Source organism: Crocuta crocuta, unplaced genomic scaffold, assembly GCF_008692635.1.
Source record: "Crocuta crocuta isolate KB4526 unplaced genomic scaffold, BGI_CrCroc_1.0 scaffold70, whole genome shotgun sequence".
NCBI lineage: Eukaryota > Metazoa > Chordata > Mammalia > Carnivora > Hyaenidae > Crocuta > Crocuta crocuta.
In genome coordinates, this window is record NW_027528417.1 from 13,729,135 (window position 1) to 13,752,844 (window position 23,710).

At 40.4% G+C, this 23,710-nt stretch overlaps 1 protein-coding gene across 3 annotated transcripts in view; it reads right to left on the reverse strand.

Annotated features, from left to right (window-relative positions):
- LPP (LIM domain containing preferred translocation partner in lipoma) overlaps positions 1–23,710 on the reverse strand; it is a 504,345-nt gene that overhangs the window by 417,741 nt on the left and 62,894 nt on the right. For all 3 annotated transcript variants that reach the window (XM_077754390.1, XM_077754391.1, XM_077754389.1), the window contains one exon: positions 23,207–23,411. In XM_077754390.1, coding sequence (XP_077610516.1) covers positions 23,207–23,396 — 190 coding nt within the window. In that variant the 5' untranslated portion in view covers positions 23,397–23,411. The remainder of the gene's footprint in view (positions 1–23,206; positions 23,412–23,710) is intronic.

The window sequence follows — 23,710 nt, forward strand, 5'->3', positions numbered from 1 at the left end:
TTTTTTTTTTTTTTTTTTTTTTTTTTTTTTTTTTTTTTTTTTTTTTTTTTTTTTTTTTTTTTTTTAAGAGAGACCCAAACCAGCCTACGGGAACTCCCACATAGGACTCAGGTCTCTGGGCACTTTGAACAGACTATCAGAATTTTTTTTTTTTTTTGCTTTCTACTTCCTTGGCTGAATGGTCAGGTTTGAGTAATTTTCTCTTTCTCCTGGGGTTGGTTGCTAAGAGACACTCTATTACTTCTCTTTCCCTTATGACCCGATTACAGTGATCAGCAAAGACAACATGCAGACAACACCCTGACATGGCTCATCCAAGATCGCTGGGCCCGGTGACAAAACGATGGGCTCTCGTAACCAGCTCACAGCCATCAGATCAAGGTCTCCAAAGTTCTTTTTTAGAAGGGTCTGAGGAGTTGCTCATTTTCCTCTAAAATGGTGGTCATGACCAATCAACTATCTCCTCCATATAGAAGCCAATATTCATATGAAATGCATTTCAACAAAGGTTCCATGCCATCTCATAGGTAAATAAAGAGACAAAAAAAAAAAAAAAAAAAAAAAACTCCAAAATGTCTGGCTCAGTCTCAGCCTGGATAACGAAAGGACAAGGCTGCTAGAGTTTCTTAGCCAGAGTCTTCCAATCTCTCCTTCTTTCTTGGAAAAACAAAGCCAAAGTAAAGTTTGCACCTTGTTTATCTCTAATTCAACACAGCTCTTCACATAGATGTTTGTTGAGTGAATAAATGATTGGTGTCCAGATTAAGCTCTTCTTCCCATTCCTTGGGATCCTATCTATCCACACCCCCCTCCACACACACACATTTCAGCAAAATGAAAAAGAAATGGTTACATGTTCCTTTTTTAAAGCTTTTGATGCCCTCAGAACAGACCACGATTTTTTTAAGTAAATGTAAGAAAGTAACAAAGATTCTGGACCTTCGTCCAATGTATCTTCCCTAGTTTGTATTCCCCTTATACTACCTGGAAGATGCAAGTAGCTGGTCAGACATTCATTCGTGTGTTTATTTTCTCTCTTCCCCACCACGAGGTTAATTTGGAAAATTTTTTAATACTTTTCTTACCATAGGCCAAGTTCACATAACATCTGCAGCATATACCCACAAGCATCACGCTTTCCAGATCCCCCACGAGTTATACCTAAAATCCCATCATTAGAACTTCATGCCTTCAGTTTAAGGTCCTGATTTCTATTAAAATGGAAGTCATTCTAGCAATGTTCCACTTTGTACACACTATTAAGAATATCAATCTCGGGGCACCTGGGGTGGCTCTGTTGGTTAAGCGTCTGACTTCGGCTCTGGTCATGATCTCATGGTACGTGGGTTTCAGCCCCGCTTTGGGCTCTGTGCTGACAGCTCAGAGCCTGGAGCCTGTTTTGGATTTTCTGTCTCCCTCTCTCTCTGTCCCTCCCCACTTGCACTCTGTTTCTGTCTCAAAAATAAACAAACATTAAAAAATTTTTAAAAAAGAATATCAATCTCTCAGATAGATAATACAGAATACAGAGGTAGACAGAGATATACATATGTATGTATGTATCTCGACGTGTGCACCTTTAACAAATAGTTCCTGGATAGATTTCGGAAACCAGTGTACAAAATACAGTAGAAACACAAAGCAGGGCACCTGGGTGGCTCAGTCAGTTAAATGTCTGACTTCGGCTTGGGTCATGATCTCACAGTTTTTAGTTTGAGCCCTACATCAGGCTCTGTGCTGACATTTCAGAACTGGGGGCCTCCTTTGGATTCTGTGTCTCCCTCTCTCTGCCCCTCCCCCACTCACACTCCCTCAAAAATAAATAAACGTTAAAAATTAAAAAAAAAAAAGAAACACAAAGATTATGAAATTGGATTTAGAGATAGCTGGATTCAAACGAAAGATTTGTTAAATATTAGCCACTGGACATCAGACAACTTATTTCCCATTTCTCTGAGCCTAAATTTCATTATTTGAACACTGGAAATATTAGTAGCAAATTTCAAGTAATGCTGTAAAGATGACATATCAGATACCTAGCATATAGTAGGAACAAATAAAATGTTAGCTCCCTCATGAACTACAGGTGCTTAAGAACATCAGTTTTTACTTTGCTCTGGTGTACAGACAAGAACATTTGAAGATACTGGCCTAGAACGGGAAAGCCAGGAGGGCACGGGAGCGGCAGAGGAGCTCGCTGAAGACGTTCAGAACGGAGAGCCAAAGGCCCATCTCACAGTCTAACGAAATGTACAATATTCCACAGGAACCATTTTAGTCCGTGCCCTTCAGAAGTCACCAATTTTACGCAATTTCGGTAGCTGAATCATACTTTCATATAATTTTAGGGCAGGGGGAAGTGAAGAGGTAATGTTGTTCAATCCCATTGTTTTACAATCGGGGAAGCCACCCAGGGTGGTTCAGCGATAGATGTAAGCCATAGTGTGCGACAGAAAGGTGTCCTTCCCGTGGACATACTTCTACCTGGTTAGCTCCTGTCACGTGAGGCGGCTGCCGTCTTGATCGGCTGCCACCTCCTTTCAGTCAGTGTGGCCGAGGTAAAATCATCTCTATTTAGCAGGCTCTCTGGTTCTCCCATTTCAGTGGAGTATCCATGTTCAGTTCTCAACTGTATTCAGAACAAAGTCAAACTTTGCAGTAGATCCTCGCTACCAACTAGGAATCACAGTTCTTTATACTCAGTCTGGGGAAAAAATAACAGTTGCTATGACAGTTGGATTTATTTCTGAAAATGGGATGTTTGAAGGGCATTTCAAGCATAGTGCCCAGCTTCTAACTATGAGCTTTTTGCCCTGAAATTCCCTCTACGGCTCTAGCTTTGCCCTTCCTCTCCTTCTAGCAAAATGCCCAGGTAACTTACTGGTCTATTAGCAACAAGTGCCCTGGCAATTGTTCCAGACAAGAAAAATTCCCTGGCAGCCCCCCAAATGGCCACAGATCCTTACACATCTCCTTTCTCGACCTTGGACGGACACTGCTTTCTAGGATAAGTGGTATTCCCCAGTGACAATTTCAGTCTAGAACAAACAATACCGCCATACAGGTTAATATTTACCTGGGCTGTATCCAGTAGAGAACAAACTACATGAGCTAAATTGCTTGGGAATAGTGCAGACTCACCACTAGCAAAACACAATGCCTCAAGAAACACAGTCTTCAAAGGGAGCTATCACTGAAGCTCTCTAACATGAGAAAATCACTTGGAATCCAAAATAAACTGAGAGGGGGGAAGAGACACCTTAATTATACATGACATGGTTCAATGAATTGAAAGAAAAATACCACAATAAATAAAGGCTCTTCTCCCAACATATCTAACCTGGGATGGGGATGGGGGTAAGACGCAACATGATCAGTGATGGTGTAAAACTATTTTGAACTTTATGGAACTGGGCCTCCTCTACTGGGTGTTGAATTATGCCTATGCCTTCTCAGGTTGGCACAGAAGGATATTCAGAAGTTTTGGGGACGATTTTGCCAGTGTTACCTCTCCAGATGTGTATGAGTGTTCAATCATCTGCCTATATCCCTCTATGTGTTCTTTACATTAATCCTAAACAAACACACAGACTCACAAATCACAAAGGTGGGTAGAGCTGTGGAATGACTGCTGCCATTTCATCACCTTACTTGTATAGGTGAAGTGTGAAGAGTCTGGCTCATCTTTCCAATCAAGCTATGCTCGAGGCACACTCCAACCAGGCAGTGGTAGCCTGTAACTGCAACACCCAAATAAATCATCAGCACAGGCAGAGGAAAAGTAACAGATTATCCTTCTTTCTTGAAAAACAAAAAAGGCAAAGCAAACAAAGAAACAAAACTCCACGAGAATAAAGATTAAGGAGCTGTAAATCAATGTAAACCCAGGGACAAGAGACAGCAGGGAGAGTCGTTACGAAGAACAATCATAAAGGTAATTCTGGTAATTTTCCCAACGACCTTAGTTTGGCTTTTACTATTACTCATTCTGCACTCTAGATTTTCCAGGTTGTTTCCTCAAACTTTAGACTTGCTTGGGTTCCAAGAACTCCAACTTATTTATTCAACTGTTAATGCCTCTATGTTCTCATCAGACTGCTTAATCTAATCATGGGAATAATCTAAATTCATTTTCACCCTTACTACCCTCCAAGACCCTGTATTCTTTTCCATTTATAGTATAGGAAAAACAGTTCTTTTTTTTTTAAGTTTTGTTATTTATTTTGAGGGGGGCGGGGTGAGGGGAAGGGGGAGGGAGAGTGGGGATCCCAAGCAGGCTCTGTACTGATACTGTGGGGCTCAACTCCATTAACAGTTAGATCATGACCTGAACCCAAATCAAGAGTTAGACACTTAACCCACTGAGTCACCTAGTAGCCCTGAAAAACAGTATTTTAAAAAATACATACACATGATTTTTTAAATGTCCATCACAAAAATATCACACAGTATTAGTACATATATATCATATATACATATATATTAGTAAATAAACATGCACATTATCAGTATTTTATTTAAAAAGAACCATGCCATAGGTGAGCCCACCAAACTATGCTAACAATTGTAATGACAATTCTTGGTACTTGCATCTTTGTTTAGGAAAAGGAATTCTCATAAAGAAATTTGCCATTCTCCATCTACATTCGATGGCATCATGTTCAGTTTTGGGTCCTGACAGAAGAATCTTTCCAGGATAGGCTGGATAAAAATAACTCAAGATGGTAGGAGGTACAAACCTCCAATTACAAGATACATCAAGTCCTGGGGATGTAACATACAGCATGGTGACTATAGTTAATAACATGGTATTGGATTTTTGACACTTACTAAGAGGTTAAATCTCAAGAGTTCTTATCACAAGAAAAAAACAGCATAACTATACATGGTGATGGATGTTATCTGAACTTACTGTGGTCATCATCTTGCAATATAAACATATATCAAACTATTAACATTGCACACCTAAAACTAATACTGGCTATATGCCAATAATAACTCACAACTATCTAGTTTCTTTTCCTTTTTTAATGTTTATTCATTTTTGAGAGAGAGAAAGAGACAGAGCATGAGCAAGGGAGTGGGAGAGAGAGAGAGGGAGACACAGAATCTGAATCAGGCAACATGCTCTGAGCTGTCAGCACAGACTCAGACGTGGGGCTCGAACCCACAAACCATGAGTTCATGACCTGAAACAAAGTCGGATGCTCAATTGACTGAGCCACCCAGGCGCCCCTAGAACTCAATTTTTTTAAATGTTTTTAAAGTTTTAGAAACACTGCAATGGAAATGTCCAGTTTGAAGGAGGGGAGGAGAGGGAGATGAGCGATAGATCGCTATCTTAAAGGCGTGAAAGGGCTCATATCCAGAAAGGGGCTGTAAGCTCTAAGGGCAGAGCTAGGACCAAAAGTAGACTAGAGGGGCAGCAGTTTCCACCTGAACATGGAGGAATACCTGTTAATGTAAAGGTAAGGCAGGTGATGCTATAAATAAAATCTGCCCCCATCTCCACCAGATATTCAGGCCAAAGCAAACTTAAGACAAACTAAGAGGACATATCTGCACCAGGTAGACTGCTACTAAGCCTCCGTCCCTCCAGGGAGCTTAAGAATTATTATTCTAGTTTTGCTGTTGTTGTCTATAGAACCTTCCTATCTCTTACTAAATTGAGTGGGTATTTTAAGCCTTACTCTCTCGGCAAAAGGGAACTATCCCCGCTATGTATTCTCAAGTATTATTACATTTAAAACTATCAGTTTTAGGACGTTTAATCTGAACCAAGCCACCTTAATAAACTTTGTAACTATTCTGTATTTGATAGATATTCACTGGATGCTTCCTCTGTGCCTGAGCCATGGTAGGCATGGTGAATTTAATGGTGACCAGTGGAGTCCCTGCTCGGAAAGCCAAGCAGTCTAGTTGACAAGGTAACTCTGACATTACCTCACCAGAGTAAGTACCCATTTGGTTTGTCTGTTTGCTCTTCCCCAATCCTTTCCCAGATATGTGTAACTCAAAAGTGGTAAAGGGAGAGGGCTCATTTAATAAGGACTGGGTCACAATCAGGGAGACGAGACCAGACTGTACAGCTGGTTTTCTATTGTCGTTCTTCTTAGAGAACAGGTGCCTATGGCTTTACGCACTAACTAAACTCTGTAGAGGTCATAAACTTAGAAGACTAAGAGATATGTCCACATTTTTTAACTGCAGATTTCAGATCAAAATTAAGATAAACTTTCCATAAAATCAGAGCTGTCCAAATACACAACAGGGAGTTTCAGTTTCCTGCACTAGAAACATCCAAGAAAACCTTGGAGGGTCACCTTCGGAAAGATAATTTATCAGGTGATCAGTATCCAGTGAGAGACTGGCCCACCTCAGTAGTTCTTGAAACTAGAGAAGTGTTCCCCCCAAATGATGCCAATTCTAGACCAATTACATTAGAATATCTCTGAATAAGATCCTAGTCTTGGTATTTTTTAGAGGTCCCAGGTGATTGTTAAGTGTAGGAAGGGTAGAGAAGCACAGAGTGACATTTGCTACAACAGCACTGACTGTATTCTAGGAAGCGGGCAGACTTTAATCCCTAGAGTAAACAGTAAGGGACACTGGCATACCTTTTTCCACATTACCAAGGTCATCAAGGAGAAAAGCAAACAAGTTCGTGTTCTAACTTGTAATAAACGAGTTCACGTTCTAAGATGTGCTCATGAGGGAAAAAGGCCAGAACTATCAATAATACGTTGGATACAGACCAAAAAAAGAAGATATGCCCATTTTGAAATTCCAGAAACATTAAGGCTCCGCACAGAAGAGGTGTGTTGAGTAAGATACGAATTTTAGGTTGTCAGGGAGTACTTCTTCTTCTTCATTCATCCATTCTATTCATTCGTTTGTTCATTTTCTTTAATCAGGAAATTCCCAAGGTACGTTCTTCCAAAGCTGTATTCAGGTGAATTAGATGTTTGCAAAATTCACTGGGATTTCGGAAAGGCTGGCAGGAGAGACCAATTAGCAAAATTCTTGTATCTAGGGAAAAGCTGTGGCTTTTGGTATTGAACAAAGTTCTACCAAAGGCATAAAAGCAAAAGATGGGCATAAAAATAAGCTCAGGGCCCCCACTGAATGTCTATGATTTCCAAGTACCATAATACGCTAACACTAGAAAACAGTCTATTTTTAGTACTTGAGGTTGTTTTCGAAAATCACCATGCTTTTGAACCTTGTTTTCCCCCCTTACTATAGCTTTTCTGTTTCTCCAAAATTACTAAGGATCTTTGACCAAGACTCCCCATAGCAAAAGGGAACAGAGGTAACAGGGTTGGCAGAACCTGGGAAAGAAAAGTCCACCTCTACCCTTCAGTGACCCAGAGGAAGAGAAAGGTAAATGCATTGGTCAAGGCCACCGTGAAAGCTGGCATTACACCCAAGAGAAAAATGCAGAAGTTCTGATTCTCAGCCCTTATTGCAAACCACCAGCCATTCTCACTTCCCCTGCCAACAGAGCTGACTTTTGTCAGTGAGGGAAGAACTAGTTTCACAAACAATTAGCACAATAAGGCATGAGGGTGGGGTACTAAGGGACCATAACCATGGTGACTGCCTTTGGACTCTAAGATCACTGTCAGGCTTTAGAAAGAAATTGATTTGTTCCTTCGACATTTTACTAGACCAGCTTGTAATGAAATCAAGTTGGTGACTGTTCGTCGTACTGATGTAGCCGAACCTTCTGTTTAGGAGCACGAGAAGCTTCAGAGAATAAAGAGAGAGGCAAAGTTGACCTGAGCAGTTAACTTTCAAAATCTAAAAGCTACCATAAGAGCCACCACAAATTAGGCAGGGNGCCATTAATTGCCATATTACCATTATTATCATTATATAATACGGTCCCATATGGAGCGCATTAAAGAGTGTGCTTTCAAAAGAGACTCCGGCCAACTAGGTTAGGCAATGGCCTCCTTGAATCAAAACCCATTGCTCCTTGAGACCCACAGAGCTGCCTTGATTAAACACAGCGGCAGGCTCCAGTTGAAGGGAGGATTCTTCTTTTTTGAAGGGAGGTAGAATAGAGTAATTGCCAGATGTTTGCAATTTTAGCTATAAAAAGATGGCTGCTTTCCATTCCTGAGTATGTTGAATCTTTTTTTTTTTTTCCCTTTCTACCCAAGCTATTGTGGTTCACTAAAATAGGCCACTGCACTGATGAATCATCATTCAAAACTGCAATAATGGAAGCAGAGCAAATATGACATTTTAAATTCCCATATAAGAGAAATAAGTAAAATGGTATGGGGAATAGTTGTATGCTAAGCAACAGAAAACGTGTTGCAGTATAAACAACCTGATTCGGGTTTGGAAGAGTTAGTCTTCAATCTCCTCTTGACTGCTCTCTACCTGTAAGACCAGGTCCAAGCAATCTCATGATGGAGACTTGATCTCCTCAGAAACCAAATGGTGTCACCATCCCTGCCCGGCCTCCATCTTAGAAGAAAGGATGCATGCCTTATCCGTCCTCACACCTCGCCTTGCATCGCCTCTGTCTAAAGAAGATCTGCAAATATATGTGAAAGGATATCAAAACCATTTATCAGGATACAATTGCACACGCGGTGTGCGTTATTTTGCATACGCATTATATTTTCTGATAAATATTAGAAACCCTCTCCCAATGCCACCACAAAATGCTCAGTTCTCTGTTCAAACAGTGCCTTCTAAATCTGGTGAGATGAAAATGAAAATCTGGCTTTTATTTAAGGAAAAACAACATAACTGGATTGAGAGACGGGCGACCTCTTACACAAGGGATGTTATCTTTCTTAATGAGTGAGTTAAGCATCTCTTTGAGGGTCTGATGACATATGGAGCCTCTCTGTGAAAAAGACATACACATGGACCATGTTTAAACACAATTTCAGGGCACTGGCTAAATCCCAAGTACGAATCCCAGGGATGAATGGGACCGAGATAAGATTCCTAATTAAGTTAATTATTTTTTCTCTGATAATATAATTAATAACATCTCTAGAATCTCTCAGCCTCATGGGATAAGTTGGAAAATAAAAAGGTTTTAAAATTAATAAAATCACTAGTTTATATAGTTTGCTTTATATAATTTTCATTTACATTATTATTGGTAATGATAGTTCAATAATAAAAATGCTCCTTCTTAAAGAGACTATAAATACAAATCTTTTTTTTTTCATGGCATAGTTCAAGTAAAGCCTCTGAGAAACATGTTCTACAAATGCAAAATAGGGCATATCAACACATCATAATTCTAGCAGGACAAACTAAAACAACCCAATTGTAAAACATCACCGTAGAACAAAAAAGGATAAAACTAAGGCTATTTTCAAAAACAACCAGCAAGAGCTACATTTGGACAATAATGATTTAAAAATCTATGGGTGAAAAAACTATGGATTATGATTCCAAGAGCTAATATCCACACTTTAATTTTAATAAAAATAATAGTACTGATTCCAACGGCAGCTTCCACTGTTTTAGCGATTGTTTTGTGTGGTACTATGTCAACGTATTCACTCATTTTGAAAACAACTCTTTGAGATATATTTTCTAAGATATATATTATATATATATATAATTTTTTTTTTTAAAAAAGAACAGGTTGAGAGAGCTTAAGTAGCTACTTAACCTAATTAGCCCAAGTTCCTAGAGAATTCGGGGTAAAATCAAAACTTAAGCCAAGACTTATCTGACGCTGAAGTCTTCGCGCTTAACCACTGCCTGCCTCTTTTTACCTTCCAGTCCTACCCTGGCCCCAAGTAAACTCTTTTTTCTGAATCCGCTGAGAAAATAATTAAAGAGACACTTCACAGACTTTAAAGCTTTATACTGCTAGTTAACTGGTCATTTTCATATGTCAAGAATCTAATGAAAACATAAACTGCTTAAGGACTAGGATGTGTTTTTACTTGTTTCCTGTCTCTTATAGAGCCCTATTAAATTAAAATGGCATGGGGCATATCTGAATTGTCCCTTCTAGAGGAACTGAAATAAATGCAGAGGGTGAGGTATGAAAAAGTAAAATCCATCTACCAAGGAGTACAGTCAATGGGGATATATGACACTTCAAGGTCGCCTCAAATGGCGATATTTCTAGAACATATCATGTACTTTGGCAATTTCTTTCCTAGTAAATAATTTTTACAAAGGAAGCACCAGATAAAATCCAAATCATGATTATATATATGAACAGATCAATAACATAAACAGCAAATTTACATGTCATATTAATTTCATCGTAATGCCAATAAAACAACCAATGATATAACAAGTTTAAGCAAGATGGCATAATTCACCCAAACAAACAGAGATTTCAAATAGTTATTCAAGAGCTTTCTGCAATAATGTCTTCTTGAGATTACTCGGGCTGTTTTATGCTTCTGTATATTATCCTGTACAAGCCCTTGAACACATGATTCTAAGTAATTTTTACATGTTATTTGGATGACTTCCATTTTCAAACAGCTCTGAATGGTAATGATTGGGGAAAATATCAGTGATAAGTTCTTCTTCTTTTAATATAAAATTCTAATAGCACTAAAATAAGATGCAGTACACGGGGCGCCTGCGTGGCTCGGTTGGTTAAGCATCCAACTTTGGTTCAGGTCACGATCTCACAGTTTGTGAGTTCAAGTCCCGCATTTGGCTCTGTGCTGCCAGCTCAGGGCCTGGAGCCTGCTTTGGATTCTGTGTCTCCCTCTCTCTCTGCTCTTCCCTGCTAATGCCCTGTCTCTCTCTCAAAACTGAATAAACATTTTTAAAAATTAAAAAAAAAAAAACCAAGATGCAATGTAGTACTAAGGAAAAGTCTACACATGGAATTAGGAGACAGGGATTTCAATCCCAGCTTTCCCCTGTGCTGGTTGTTTCACTTTATATTATATTCTCTGCAGATTGAGGGTTATGATACCTATCTTTTACAGTGTAGCCAAAAGATTAACAGTCAAGAAGAGTGAATTTCAGATGAAATAGGCTAATAAATCTACTAAAATTTTTTTTCACATCCTTACGACAATGTTCTGCAAGAGAATTCATTTTAGTGCTAGTAATAACCATTGATTATTATACAATGGCTATTCTCTATAACCAATATTTTACTCAAGGGAAAGTATTAAAATTTGGTCAAATTTGGCTACCACATTTATAAGTCTTACTATGGGTCCTCTGAATCTTAGATTTTTCATTTGTCTTTAGGAACTATCATAATGTAGGAACCATAATGATGTTACAGGATATTGCGGCAACTGAACTAGACATTATGTGGGAAAGGAATTTGAAATCTACTCATACACACACACACACACACACACACACATCTTTAAAACTGCAAATTGTAATGAATATTTTGAAAAAGGTGCTTCCTTCATTGCTTCCTGTTTTCTCAGGATCATCCAAAGTGGAGATAAGAAAGCAAAACAAAACAACCACCACTAAATGATCTCAAGTTTCCTCACTTCATACATTTGTTTGATTAGGTAAAAGGCTGGTTTGACCTAGTTTGGGCTTCTTTTTTGTCTTAACATCTGTCTGTACAGAAATATTTCATTCTCAAGCATGATAGATGCTTCGGAGGAAATGGTATCGTCCTTCTGGCCAAGCACTACCAGGAAGATGCCTCTGGCCCACTGTATGATAAGGTTAGTATGCTCTTGATTCTTGGCACTTCCTCCTTGTAGCTATTCAACTTCCTGGAGCTATTCCTAGAGATATGTTTTAGAGCACACTAGATGTTCGAGTCTACTCATGATGAAGTTACTTTGCTCTGATTGCAAAGCTACTCCCCGAAGCCCAGATGCACCACCTAAAGACATCAGCAAAGAGCTGCCAAAATTACAAGGTTGAAAACAGGCATCCTTCTTGGGTTCTGCACACGCTATTTACCACCCTTTCTGCCTGGCAAACAGCTCATCTATCTTCCAAGTCTTTGTTCGGATATCCCCTCCTCTGTGAATACTTCCCCAATTTCTCCTACAACACATCCTTCATATTCTTTTACAGCACTTGGTTTATAGAAATTTATGGAGATAAGGTGCCTATTATATGTCTACCCTGTGCAGCAGACCATCTGTTCTGTTTGAGATCAGCAACTTACAGAGCAATGTAAACAATGGATGGGAAGAGAGAATACCAGTAGTCAAAGTGCTATGAAGCCTGAGGTGTCACATCTCAGTCCCTAGTGCTGTGCTCAGCCTTCCAGACTCTGGCAACAGTAAATTTAAGACATGATGATAAAAATATAATACCATTATTTTTTTTCCTTTCTTTTACAGCTCTTAGGGTCAATCATTGCTGCAGGGTATGATTTCTTTATATGGTATATTTGCCCAAAGGCTCAGGTGTCAGATTTATTTGTAGAATATCCATAATGACTCCATTTATAGATGATTTACATAGGTCTGTTATGACCCAAAATCAGCTGAGACTTCAGGCATCCCTACCTGGAGTAACACAATAGCAAGTGCTCTGTAATGCACAAGCTTGGGCATCACTGAGGCGTTCTAGAAGAACCTTTTTTTTCTTTTAATCTTCTTTCTTCTGTTTTTGGATCCCAATTAAAATTCCTCGAGACAACATATGCCAAAAACTATGTTATGATGATGAAAGCACAGAAGGAAAACCACAGCAAGGTGAAGAATGATTTGAGTCCCAGAACCTCTACATTGTTCACATGATAAAGATTCTTAAAAGACTTCAAAGCCACTGCCATTAACTGAAAAGAGCCTGTGTACCCACAAGACCTGTAGAAAACTCAAAAGGCATTAAAGCACTGGTCCCTGGATTTATTGAAATAAATGAATGGCTTCCCAATCTTCGGTTGAGCTTCAATCAGAATTATCTAGGGAGTTTGGTTTGGTTTGGTTTTCATGCAGTTCCTGGGGCCCATGCCTTGAGACTCTAAATCTGTGGTACTGACAGGAGCCCCAAGGCTTGTATTTTTCCTTTTTTTAAAAAAAGTAATGTTCCCCAAGTCTTTGTGATGACTGGCCAGCTTTGACCATTGGTTTAAACCATACATTATATAACAGTAATCATGAAAGTGTGGTACAGGCAATTCGGTATGCATGTGAGATGGCCCTTGAGAAGGAGAAGAAATCATTTTGAAATATGTGTGTGTGTATTTATCTTATAATTAAACCTTTCATTTTGAAACATAGACTCACAGAAAGTTGTGAAAATTGTTTAGACTCCCCTCTACCTCACACTCAGTTTCTTCCGATGGTAATATCTGATACAAGGTAGAATACAGTATCAAAACCAGGAAATTGACATTGTTACATTACTGTTAGCCAGCTCTTACTCAATTCCCACCATTTTTTGACCCACATTCATTTGTGCATGTATATCGTTCTATTCCATTTCATTCCATGTATACATCCATGCAACTGCCTCCACAACCAAGATCCAGAACTGCTCCACCACCACAGAACGACTCCCTGTTGCTTTTTCCTGGTATGAACACCCACTCCCTGCCCTACTCCATCCCTCATTCCTGTTCCCTAGCAACCACTAATCTGTTCTCCATCTCGAGAGCTTTGTCATCTCAAGAATGTCTTATAAATGGAATCATACAGTATATGTAACCTTCCAAGACTGACTTTTTCTTTTTTCATTAAGCATCAATCCCTTGAGGCCAATCCAGGTTGCTGAATATATCAATAGTACATTCCTTTTTATTGATGAACGGTAATATTGCAATGTTTTGGGGGTACCAAGGTTTGTTGAAACATTTACCCATACGAAGGACATTTGAGTTGTCTGTAGTATTCTGTCATTATGAAAAAAAGTTGCTATGAACATTCATGTACAGGTTTCTGTGTGAACATACCTTTTCATGTCTCTGAACTGAATTCCCAGGAGTGTGACTGCTAAATCGTATGCTTTACTACATGTTTGGGGAAAAAGCTGCCAAAGAGTTTTAAAGTTATTACACAATTTTGCACAGTCTTACCAGCATCATATGAGTGATCCAGTTTCTCCACATCCCTACCAGCATATGATTCTGTTACATTTTAGCCATTCTAATAGATGTGTGGCAATATTTTATTATATTTCTATATTTACTTTTATTTTCAAAAAAGAAATTAAGCTTTGTTTAGATTTAAAATATGGAGTGATGATATTACTATGTAGTTATATAATTTAAAAATAAACTAGGGGATGCCTGGGTGGTTCAGTCAGTTAGTTAAGCACCGGACTCTTGATTTCTGCTCAGGTCATGATCTCATGGTGGTGAGATTGAATCCTGCTTCAGGCTCTGCTCTGACAGCTTGGAGTCTGCTCAGGATTCTCTCTTTCCCTCTCTCTCTCTCTGCCCCTTCCCAGCTGGTGCACCCAGGCATGGTCTTTCTCTCCCTCAAAATAAATAAGAATAAGTAGGATTCAAGAGCATCTTACCACACAACACAGAATTATTCACCACTTCCAAAGTCAGAAAAAAAAGGATGAGGAATCTACTACCTTATTAAGGAATTTACTTCCATGGTTAATTATGCTGACAGTTTACAAAATAAAAGAGATTTTGTTAACAATATGTGAACGAACTCCTCTTTGTTCTGACACATCTGATCCACTTTGTCCACATAAATTAATTCTATCACTGGAGCTCCTACACAAGTCACCCAAAACATATCAGAGACACAGAACTGTGGTAACCAGGAAAGGAATCCACAGGATCAAAGCTCAGCTTTGCCACTTACTGTTCTGTTATCTTGAACAAGCCACCCGACTTCTGAGCCTCGAATATTGGGGTAATAAGCCTTGCCTGCATTCAACAATTTTGCTTGTTACTTACAGCACTCATAGGGCAAAGGCCCTACATCTCGTAGACATGTATTAGTGAAATAACGATCCTCATTTCGGAAATGAAAGGATTGCATTAGATCATTTTTAAGATTAATCCTGGCTCCAGAATTTCAATATTGAGGCACTATGACTCCTATCACCGCTATTTGAAGTTAACCTTCTTTATCAGAATAGGGGCGCCTGGGTGGCTCAGTCGGTTAAGCCTCTGACTTCGGCTCAGGTCATAATCTCATAGTTCATGAGTTAGAATTCCACATCGGGCTCTCTGCTGTCAGCTCAGAGCCTGGAGCCTGCTTCAAATTCCATGCCTCCCACTCTCTCTGCCCCTCCCCCGCTCATGCTGTCTCTGTCTCTCAAAAATAAACATTAAGAAATTATACTAAAAAAATAATCTCTATCAATATATATAACTTTATTCTTAATAATTCTAGTTATATTACTATACACATACTAATCATATAAAGGTCCTAGCATTATAATTTAGAATAATTATTATAGTATGTATTAAGATTTTGAAATGCACTTATTAAATAAATGCTATTTTTTTCAATGTTAGTTATTAGGAATTAAAACAATGTTATTTTTATTATAGCAAGAAGTGCATTCTATGGCAAGGATTAATCTCTGTCTTGCACATTACCATTCCTTCAGCCCCCAGAAGAGAGCATGGCACAAAATCTGTTTTAAGTAAATGATTGTTGAATAAGCACACCATGGCAATTCCTTAAAGGTGTAAGACATTTTACGGTTTGTAAAACATTTTCATATTCTTTGTTATATTTGATGCTCAAAACAATCTTGTAAGAGAATATCACCAGCTAGTTGTATATATTAAGGAAATGTGGAATACAAAAAAAGTCATCACCAAGGTCAAGTAATGAAACTGGGGATTGGATGTAAATGCCCTTGGCTCCTGAAACAGCATGAACCTTGGCTCTTGCAAGTTTCAGTGAGGCCTGTGAATATTTTGTAAAATCTAGAGTCACCCAAAGAATTACAAATCCTTTTCTCTTCAGGAAGATGTGATGGGAAGATCAAATTAATGCAATTATTATCTGACCCTTTAATGAATGAACAGCTTGTCCTTCCCCCCACCCCCCATTCCCGCTGAGGCTTTGAAAATGAAAACTCATGTACAGCACTCCACAGTGATCGACGAGGCTCAACACGCTTACCCTGAACCAGAAAAGGGGCAGGCCAGTCAAACCCGAGCCTCATTAGAGTCCCTGATGTTTCAGTGGCTTTGTGACTGTCCCCCTGACACTCCATGCATAATTATAACAAACGTCTAAGAAGCTGCATTTGCTCCTGTGTGATTGCTGGTGACATCAGAGGACTGTCAGGACTACAGAAAGATGTTTCACATTTGTACCTGCAAAGTCACAGAGCAGAGTCACACCCGTGGAAGGCGACAGAAACTATAGGAGTCCAGAGACAAGATAGCACACTGGGACTCTAAATACTTAGATATGACTGTTCAGAATTCACAGTCAGTTCTCCTACATTTTCTGCCACCTACGATTCTAAGTTTTTATAAACAAACCAACTGGGGCGCCTGGGTGGCTCAGTCTGTTAAGCGTCCGACTTCGGCCCAGGTCATGATCTCGCGGTTCATGGGTTCGAGCCCCGCATTGGCCTCTGTGCTGATAGCTCAGAGCCTGGAGCCTGTTTCAGATTCTGTGTCTCCCTCTCTCTCTCTCCCACTCACACTCAGTCTCTCTCCCTCTCTCAAAAATAAACATTAATAAAAATTTACAAACAAAGAAAAAAAAGTTTACTAACCATTAAGAAGAGAAGCAGCACCAAACTGGCTTATAGGTTAACACAAAAATGGTAGAGAAAAATCTATGCTACGTTATTTCTTTAAATATATTGTCATTGGTGGCCATCTGTTTCCTTCGCATGCTAGTTTCTATTGAGAAAACAAATATGTCCAGCCAAACCAGTTTACATCACTCCATATCACTAATGGCTAGTTCTCTACCAAGTATCAATAATCCAGGACTTGATGATTCTTACGAACCAAGCCTGCCCTGCCTCTTCCAATCTGAGACAACGGAGATACAGTGGAGTGAGCACATTTGGGAAACCTGGGCTCTGGCCTCAGTTCAGCCCAAAACTCTTGGATAACATTGGGAAGCCAGTTCCCTCATTCTTAGACTGAGTTTTCACCTCTGACATATGGAAGAACTGGATTACAAAACCTTCAAGCTCTTCTACTCCCACTGCTCAAAGACTCGGTGATTTTTTTTTTAATGTTTTATTTATTTTTAGGAGAGAGAGAGAGAGAGAGAGACAGCGTGAGCAGGGGAGGGTCAGAGAGAGAGGGAGTCACAGACTGAAACAGGCTCCAGGCTCTGAACTGGCAGTCAGCACAGAGCCCGACACGGGGCTCGAACCCACGAAACGTGAGATCATGACCCAAGCGAAAGTCGGACGCTTAACCGACTAAGCCACCCAGGTGCCCCATCAAAGACTCGGTGATTAATGCATGAAGAAGGGCTCTGTCAAGAAAGCAGAAATGGGGGCACCTGGATGGCTCAGTTGGTTAAGCATTCGACCGGCTCAGGTCAGGATCTCATAGTCTGTGAGTTCAAGTCTCATGTCAGGCGCTTGTGCCTGCTTCAGATTCCGTATCTCCCTCTCTCTCTGTCCCCCTACCCCCTCACACTCTGTCTCTCTCTCTCAAAAATAAACATTTAAAAGAAAAAAGAAAAAAAAAAAAGAAAGCAGAAATGAAGGAAGACTGGCTGCTATCTCCATCATGGGAGATTCAGTTGTTGTGATGGCAATTTATTCCAGCTACTACTGTCTACTCCAGATTAGCAAATCACCTAAAACTCTCCCCCTCCATGAAATGGATTAATAGCCTCAGGGGAGGAGAAAGCATGGAGAGATCTTGCAACAAATTTCCAGGTTTAGGACCTTCAATGAATAGAACTCATTTCATCCACTCTAATCAGACTTTCAAGTCTAAGTGAAGCAAGGTAGACAAAGCCTGAAAGCAGAAGTCTTATTTATGTTACATAGACGTAAATCAGGTAATACATGTAGAAAGAGTTTGTGAAAAGAATAACCACTCTGAAATTAATTCCAAGGAGAATTATGTAATAATAAAATCATGGAGTTAGAGTGAGTGAAGTTGTATATCCCAATCTCCAAAAAATAGAACACTTTCACATCAGAAAGAGCCCTAGATATGAAAATGAAAGGTTAGCTCTATTATTTTATTAGCTACATGATTATTAAATAAGTTATTTCACTTCTGGTAGTTTACCACTCTGCATCTATTCTACCTAATTCAGAGAGCTACAGGAGGAATCACCTTCAAAGAATTAAATAACAACGAATACAAAGTGTAGGGTAAACTATAAAGGACCATACAAATGCAAAGGGATTCTACTGAAAGTGATACCTTGAGTTTGCACCCTAGCGATTTTATTTTTTTCAAAAATCTTACATTAAAAAAATCTTTTTAAAAGGAACTTTATAAAGATTGGAGAAAGTCGATTTCAGGCCACAGGACAACCCCAAATGTACAAACTTGGAAACATTACCAATTATTCTGTATGATAAGCTATTGTAATTATCACATTTCATTCAGCCAAAGTATTAAAAGATAAAAAAGGGAGAGAGAGAGAGAGAGGAGAGAGAGAGAGTTTGTGTGTGTGTGTATGTGTGTGTGTGTGTGTGTGTGTGTGTGTGTGTCTGTGTGGATTTCCAATTCCCAGAGTTGTAATACCAGGAGGATTTCAGAGCCGTCTCAAGAAAATAACATATTGGTAAAGTAGGAAAGCTCACTTACGTTGGTATCTATCAAGAACAGAAAAAGAAAGACCAATACCTTCTTCTGTCATCATAGTCTAAGGTTTTTTGTTTTGGGTTTTGTTTTGGGTTTGTTTGTTTTTTTGCGAATTTGGAGCAGACAGAAGATCCAGATTATAGTATACAGATAATCACTGGCTACTACTTTCAAGACCAGAAAAAAGAATGCGTTATCTTGTTCGCATCAGTCTAAAATAGAAGATGATGAGACAAAATCATATATGCATAGCAACATTCCACAAAAAAATGATGTGGGCATTGAGCAGTATAAACTTTGTAAGCAGGCAAAACTTGATAAAAAAATATATGAAGGCTATTGCGCAAAACATGAAAAGGCGTTTGGAAATGCGGGGCCATTCAAAGAGGATGGAAGGAACACAAGTTGTTAAAAAAGATCAGTGGAAAGTTTGAGAACAATGAGCAAAATATGAGGATCTGAAGGCCTACGGGGCCACTAACTGGGAAAAACAACAGTCCACTTTTAAGTGTGCCAAAGCCCTTTAGAGAAAGGCTATTAGCGGATACAATATAAAAGAAAATGATGACAGCTGGGGGCCCCTGGCTGGCTCCGTCGACGGAGCACATGACTCTTGATCTTGGGGTCATGAGTCTGAACCTCACATTGGATGCTGGGAGCANAAATGTAAGCTCTTGTTGGTACCTGGTCCCTCTTGGGCTGAATTTAAAAATAAGAAATCTTATTTCTTATAAGATCTCTGGAGATCGCAGACGTAATACCGAGGTGGGAAATGGAACTGAAAACTTCCACATGTCGGTGGTTCAACAACTCCTGGATGAAAAGGCTCCAGGAATGGGTATAGGAGGGTAAAAGGAATTCAAATATGCGGGTGGGGCTGCAGAACCAGCGTGCCTAATGGGTAGCTAGGCAGCCGGGATCTGTGCCCGAAGAAACAGACTTATATTGCTGTGGCCTAACCGCCACCCCAAACGTTACAGAGTACCTCCTGTGTGACAGGTATCCTGCTGGGTGCCCCTGGGAGCAAAGGCATGAGTCACACAGTCCCTGTCTCTAGAAGCTCCAACCACACTGAAGGAGACAGGCTCATTTACAAGTAAGTCTGTTGGAAGGCTTGTGATAAGAATTGTGATAAGAATTCTAATTCTATGAGGTGGATAAAGAGGTTATGGTAGAGTGAGAGAGAGTCCTCTCCAGAATATAGTAAGAGGTCCTGGCTAACTGTAGACTCACACAGAGGGGACCTGAGCTCAGCCCTGAGCGGGCCATGTACCTCTGAGCAAATGACTTTTATTCCCTGCCCTGCATTCCCCACATTTACACCAGAAAAGGGTTGACTATATGCTTTCTATTAATTCTAACTTTCTGTCTTTGCAGGTCAGCTGCTTAGAGGGCAGGATCTGAATTAAGCTATGACTTTATGCGCTACAAATTGAGGGAGAGTATATACTAAAGGCAAAGAATAGGTGAGCTGAGGCACAAGACCCCAGCATCTTCAACTCACCCTGTACATAAAAACTGTCTTACCTAATATCTGGGAATTTCACTAATAGTCCAGAGCATTCTAAATGAACAACAACAACAAAAAATGGATATAAACTTTAAACATGTATAAACAATTTAAACAAAAAAATAACATAAATTAGAAAAATGTTTACAGTAACAGAGAATGCACTAACATTTCAATTAACTAGAAAAGTAAAGCAAATCTCACACTTCCAACAAATATCATGTCATAATACAGAGCAGATGAAGAGATGTAGCTTCATTTAAAAACAAAGTCTGAATCTCCATGAACCTTTTCCCATATTTTTCTTTAAAATGTATATATGCAAGGGAAATGTCTTCTTTCACGTATTCAAAAAAGGTTATATTAAAAAAAAAGAGAGAGATTGGCAGAATTGCAAGAAAGAATCAAGGCTTCAGAAATTAAATGAGACTGAGTTGCTTCAAATGAGGATGCCATATTCCAAACTGTTTATTGCAAGAGAAGAATTACTGAGCAGTGCACTCACCCATCCAGCCATCCGCCATCCATCCAAATATATACACACATAAGAACATACAGACATACATTTGACCGTACACAATCATTCCTACTAAAAACACAGAAGCATAATAGGAGCCAAGAGGAACATAAGGACAAGTGAGAAACCATGTCTTGTTGCTTAAATGGGGAAACAAAGCTTACATTCTTACAAGGAAGTATCACCATCACATGGCGCCCAAGGGCCACCTATGCCAGAAGGGAAGGGCAAGCGAGTTTAGCACCTGAGGAGGGACAAAGGCCGCGCTTCTGAAACTGAAGGGCCACAGAACCATAGCGAATATCACCTCTGGTCTCTAAATTCCCATTTCCCATTTTCCACGTGAGAAACACACTCACCTCCCAGGGTGCTACGAGAGAGCATACAAAGATGATGGAGAAGCACACAGCGTCCCACACAGACTACATGCTGAACAGTGACAGACCAGGAGCAGGAAGAATAATGGGGGGAAAAAAGCAGAAACGTGAGGGTCACAGGACAAGATGTACATGGAAACCTAGGGAAGGGGGTGGTTTCCTCTGGTCTAGGCCACATCTGGTCATTTTGGAGAAGGTTACACAAGAAGCATTTTGACAGGTGACAAAAGAGGTGGGGGTGGCATGTTGAGAAAGAGCAAAGGGTTGTGAGCTGCCATGTTCTGGATAGGACACCAGTGTCCCCGGAGAACTAGGCAGGCAGAGAACGAACCTCACAGACTACAGCAAAGGGAGGGGGCATCTCAAGTGTACAGAGTCACCCAAGGGACCACGCGCCACAAGTCCTAGCATCGGGCGTGGAGGGATCTGAAGGGAAAACACTACCTCTTTCCCTCCTCCCTCTCACATCGTTCGCCTCCTTAACGTCAGACCTGCGCCCCTCCCCCCCTCAGGTGTGTATCAGTCGTCAGACCTACCAAAGCTTCCTCACAACTTTGCCTCCTCCACAAGGGAGCTTTATATAAGAAAGGTCTTATCCCTTTCATATGAGAGGGAAGTCTGTTTCAGCTCTCCCCCCAAATCAGGGGACAAAATAATAATCCCCAACAAGCAAACAGGGAAAAATGCCGAGAAAACAAATAAGGAAGCCAACATACGGCCCCTCCTGTCCCGAGGAGGGATTCTCTTCCAAATTCCAGCCCTGAGTACTGCAACCACTAAAGCACCACCACTAAAGAACAAAGAAAACCAGTTTCATTAAGTCTTGGACTCACTGCAGAGATGGAGCCTCCTTTGAAGCCTATAAAAGTCAGACGCTGCCACAAAAATTAGTAGAACACCAAGAGTATGACATACTGCTTTTCCAGAGTAGCACTCTGGTGGTCTTATTATTGCTTCTCCTGGAAGAAAGATCCACGGCCTCAGCTCAGGAGTGCATGCTGATGCCTGACCTTCCTACCACCTGCCTGAGCATCCAGCCATCTCACACAAGGGGGTTATCTGGACTAGGCTTCTGACTCCACAAGTCACTCGACTGTAATTACAATACCAACAGACTAGTGACGTGCTAGCTGGGGACAGGGAAAGGACTAGGAAGAAAAGAGAAAGACTGAACTATACGACAGAGTGTGAAACAGTCTCATGAAAACTTCTTCGAAGAACCACAATCCTATCACCCAAGAAGCAATCAGAAACATCATGGAGAGAATAACGTAAGGTCATTTTCTTTTAAGTGGCGGTGGGATGAGGGAGAAAACAGAAAAGGGGGGGGTGCTGAGTCTCCTTGCCTGTCTCTTCTCTCTCAGCTCCCAGAAATTTAACATTCTTCTGCTTGTCAGTTAGAAGTCATGGTTTCACAGATTTGGATGAGCTGCCGACATTGACTGCTAAAAATATGGAAACTCTTCCACCACAGAGGATGGCACTCTTTGTGCTGTCTGCGAGGCTCAGTGTGTAAATGTGCAGGTACCTATACACCTGAGATGCTGAGCTCCTGTGCATCATCAAACTCGACTTGAGCAAAATTGAATGTACTGCTATTACAACCTCTAAGAACGAGGTTTCATTCACATTTGCCTGTGACCTTCTACAAATGAAGATCTCACAGAGCTCTCTAGGCAACTTTATCCCACAGCAGTCTAGAGGAGGAGAGAGAGAGCCAGAGAAGCTTAAACAATTCCAGGTGCCTCAGGAGGTTCACTCCATATGGGTTTCCAATCAGACCACTGCTTGGCAGCCTTTGGGGACACTTGTCCAGTGGCAGCTGGGTAGCAGATACATCTCTACATGGAATGAGGTGGAAGATAATGCGATAGAAAGGCACTGGGCTATGAATGAAGACACCAAGGTTCTAGTTTTGGCTCTAGACCCAACTCACTGTATAACCACAGCCATAATATCCCTGAGGGTTGTCACTCTCTTTGACCCTAAACAAAAGGCTGGCATTGATAGTTTCTAGATGTTTTTTAACCTTTGACAGTCTATTAACTATGATATGCACACTGAATTCTAGAGCTAAACTTTTTCTGACACAACTTCATGCAGATGAGTCACTCTTATTATATTGAACTCTCCCGCTTTGGGCACCCGACTCTGAAATCCCCCCCACTTACCTTCCCCCCCAGGTTTGTATGGGTTGTACTTGGGCTTTGGAGCAACTACTGGTGCAAACTTCTTGGGTGGTTGTTGTGTGGACACTGAAATGCTGGGAGTCCCAAAGGAATGGGTGGTCTCCATCCGCGCAGGCACATGGCCGAGGGGCTCCCCAGTGCTTTTGGGTGGCAGCCAAGATGGATGAGACATTGTCAGAATCTGAAACTGAAAAGAAAGAAACACAGTTGGTTTCCAGAAGCACAAAAATGGAGGCAACATACCCCTCATTTCATCATAATTTCATCTTAATCCGTACTTGAATACTTGAAACCTTGACAAAGCTCTCTGAGAAGGAAGAGAGAGAAAAGGTGAATGGGGACGGGGTGGGGGGAGGAAGAGGAAGGAGGCTAGGAAGAGGAAAAACTGACCATGGGCAGAGAAAAAGGAACATCCCCCTCACCCATCTTGAATCCTTCTGAAAGTAACCTCTTTAGCACTAACAGTCTTCAGGAAACAGATACAAG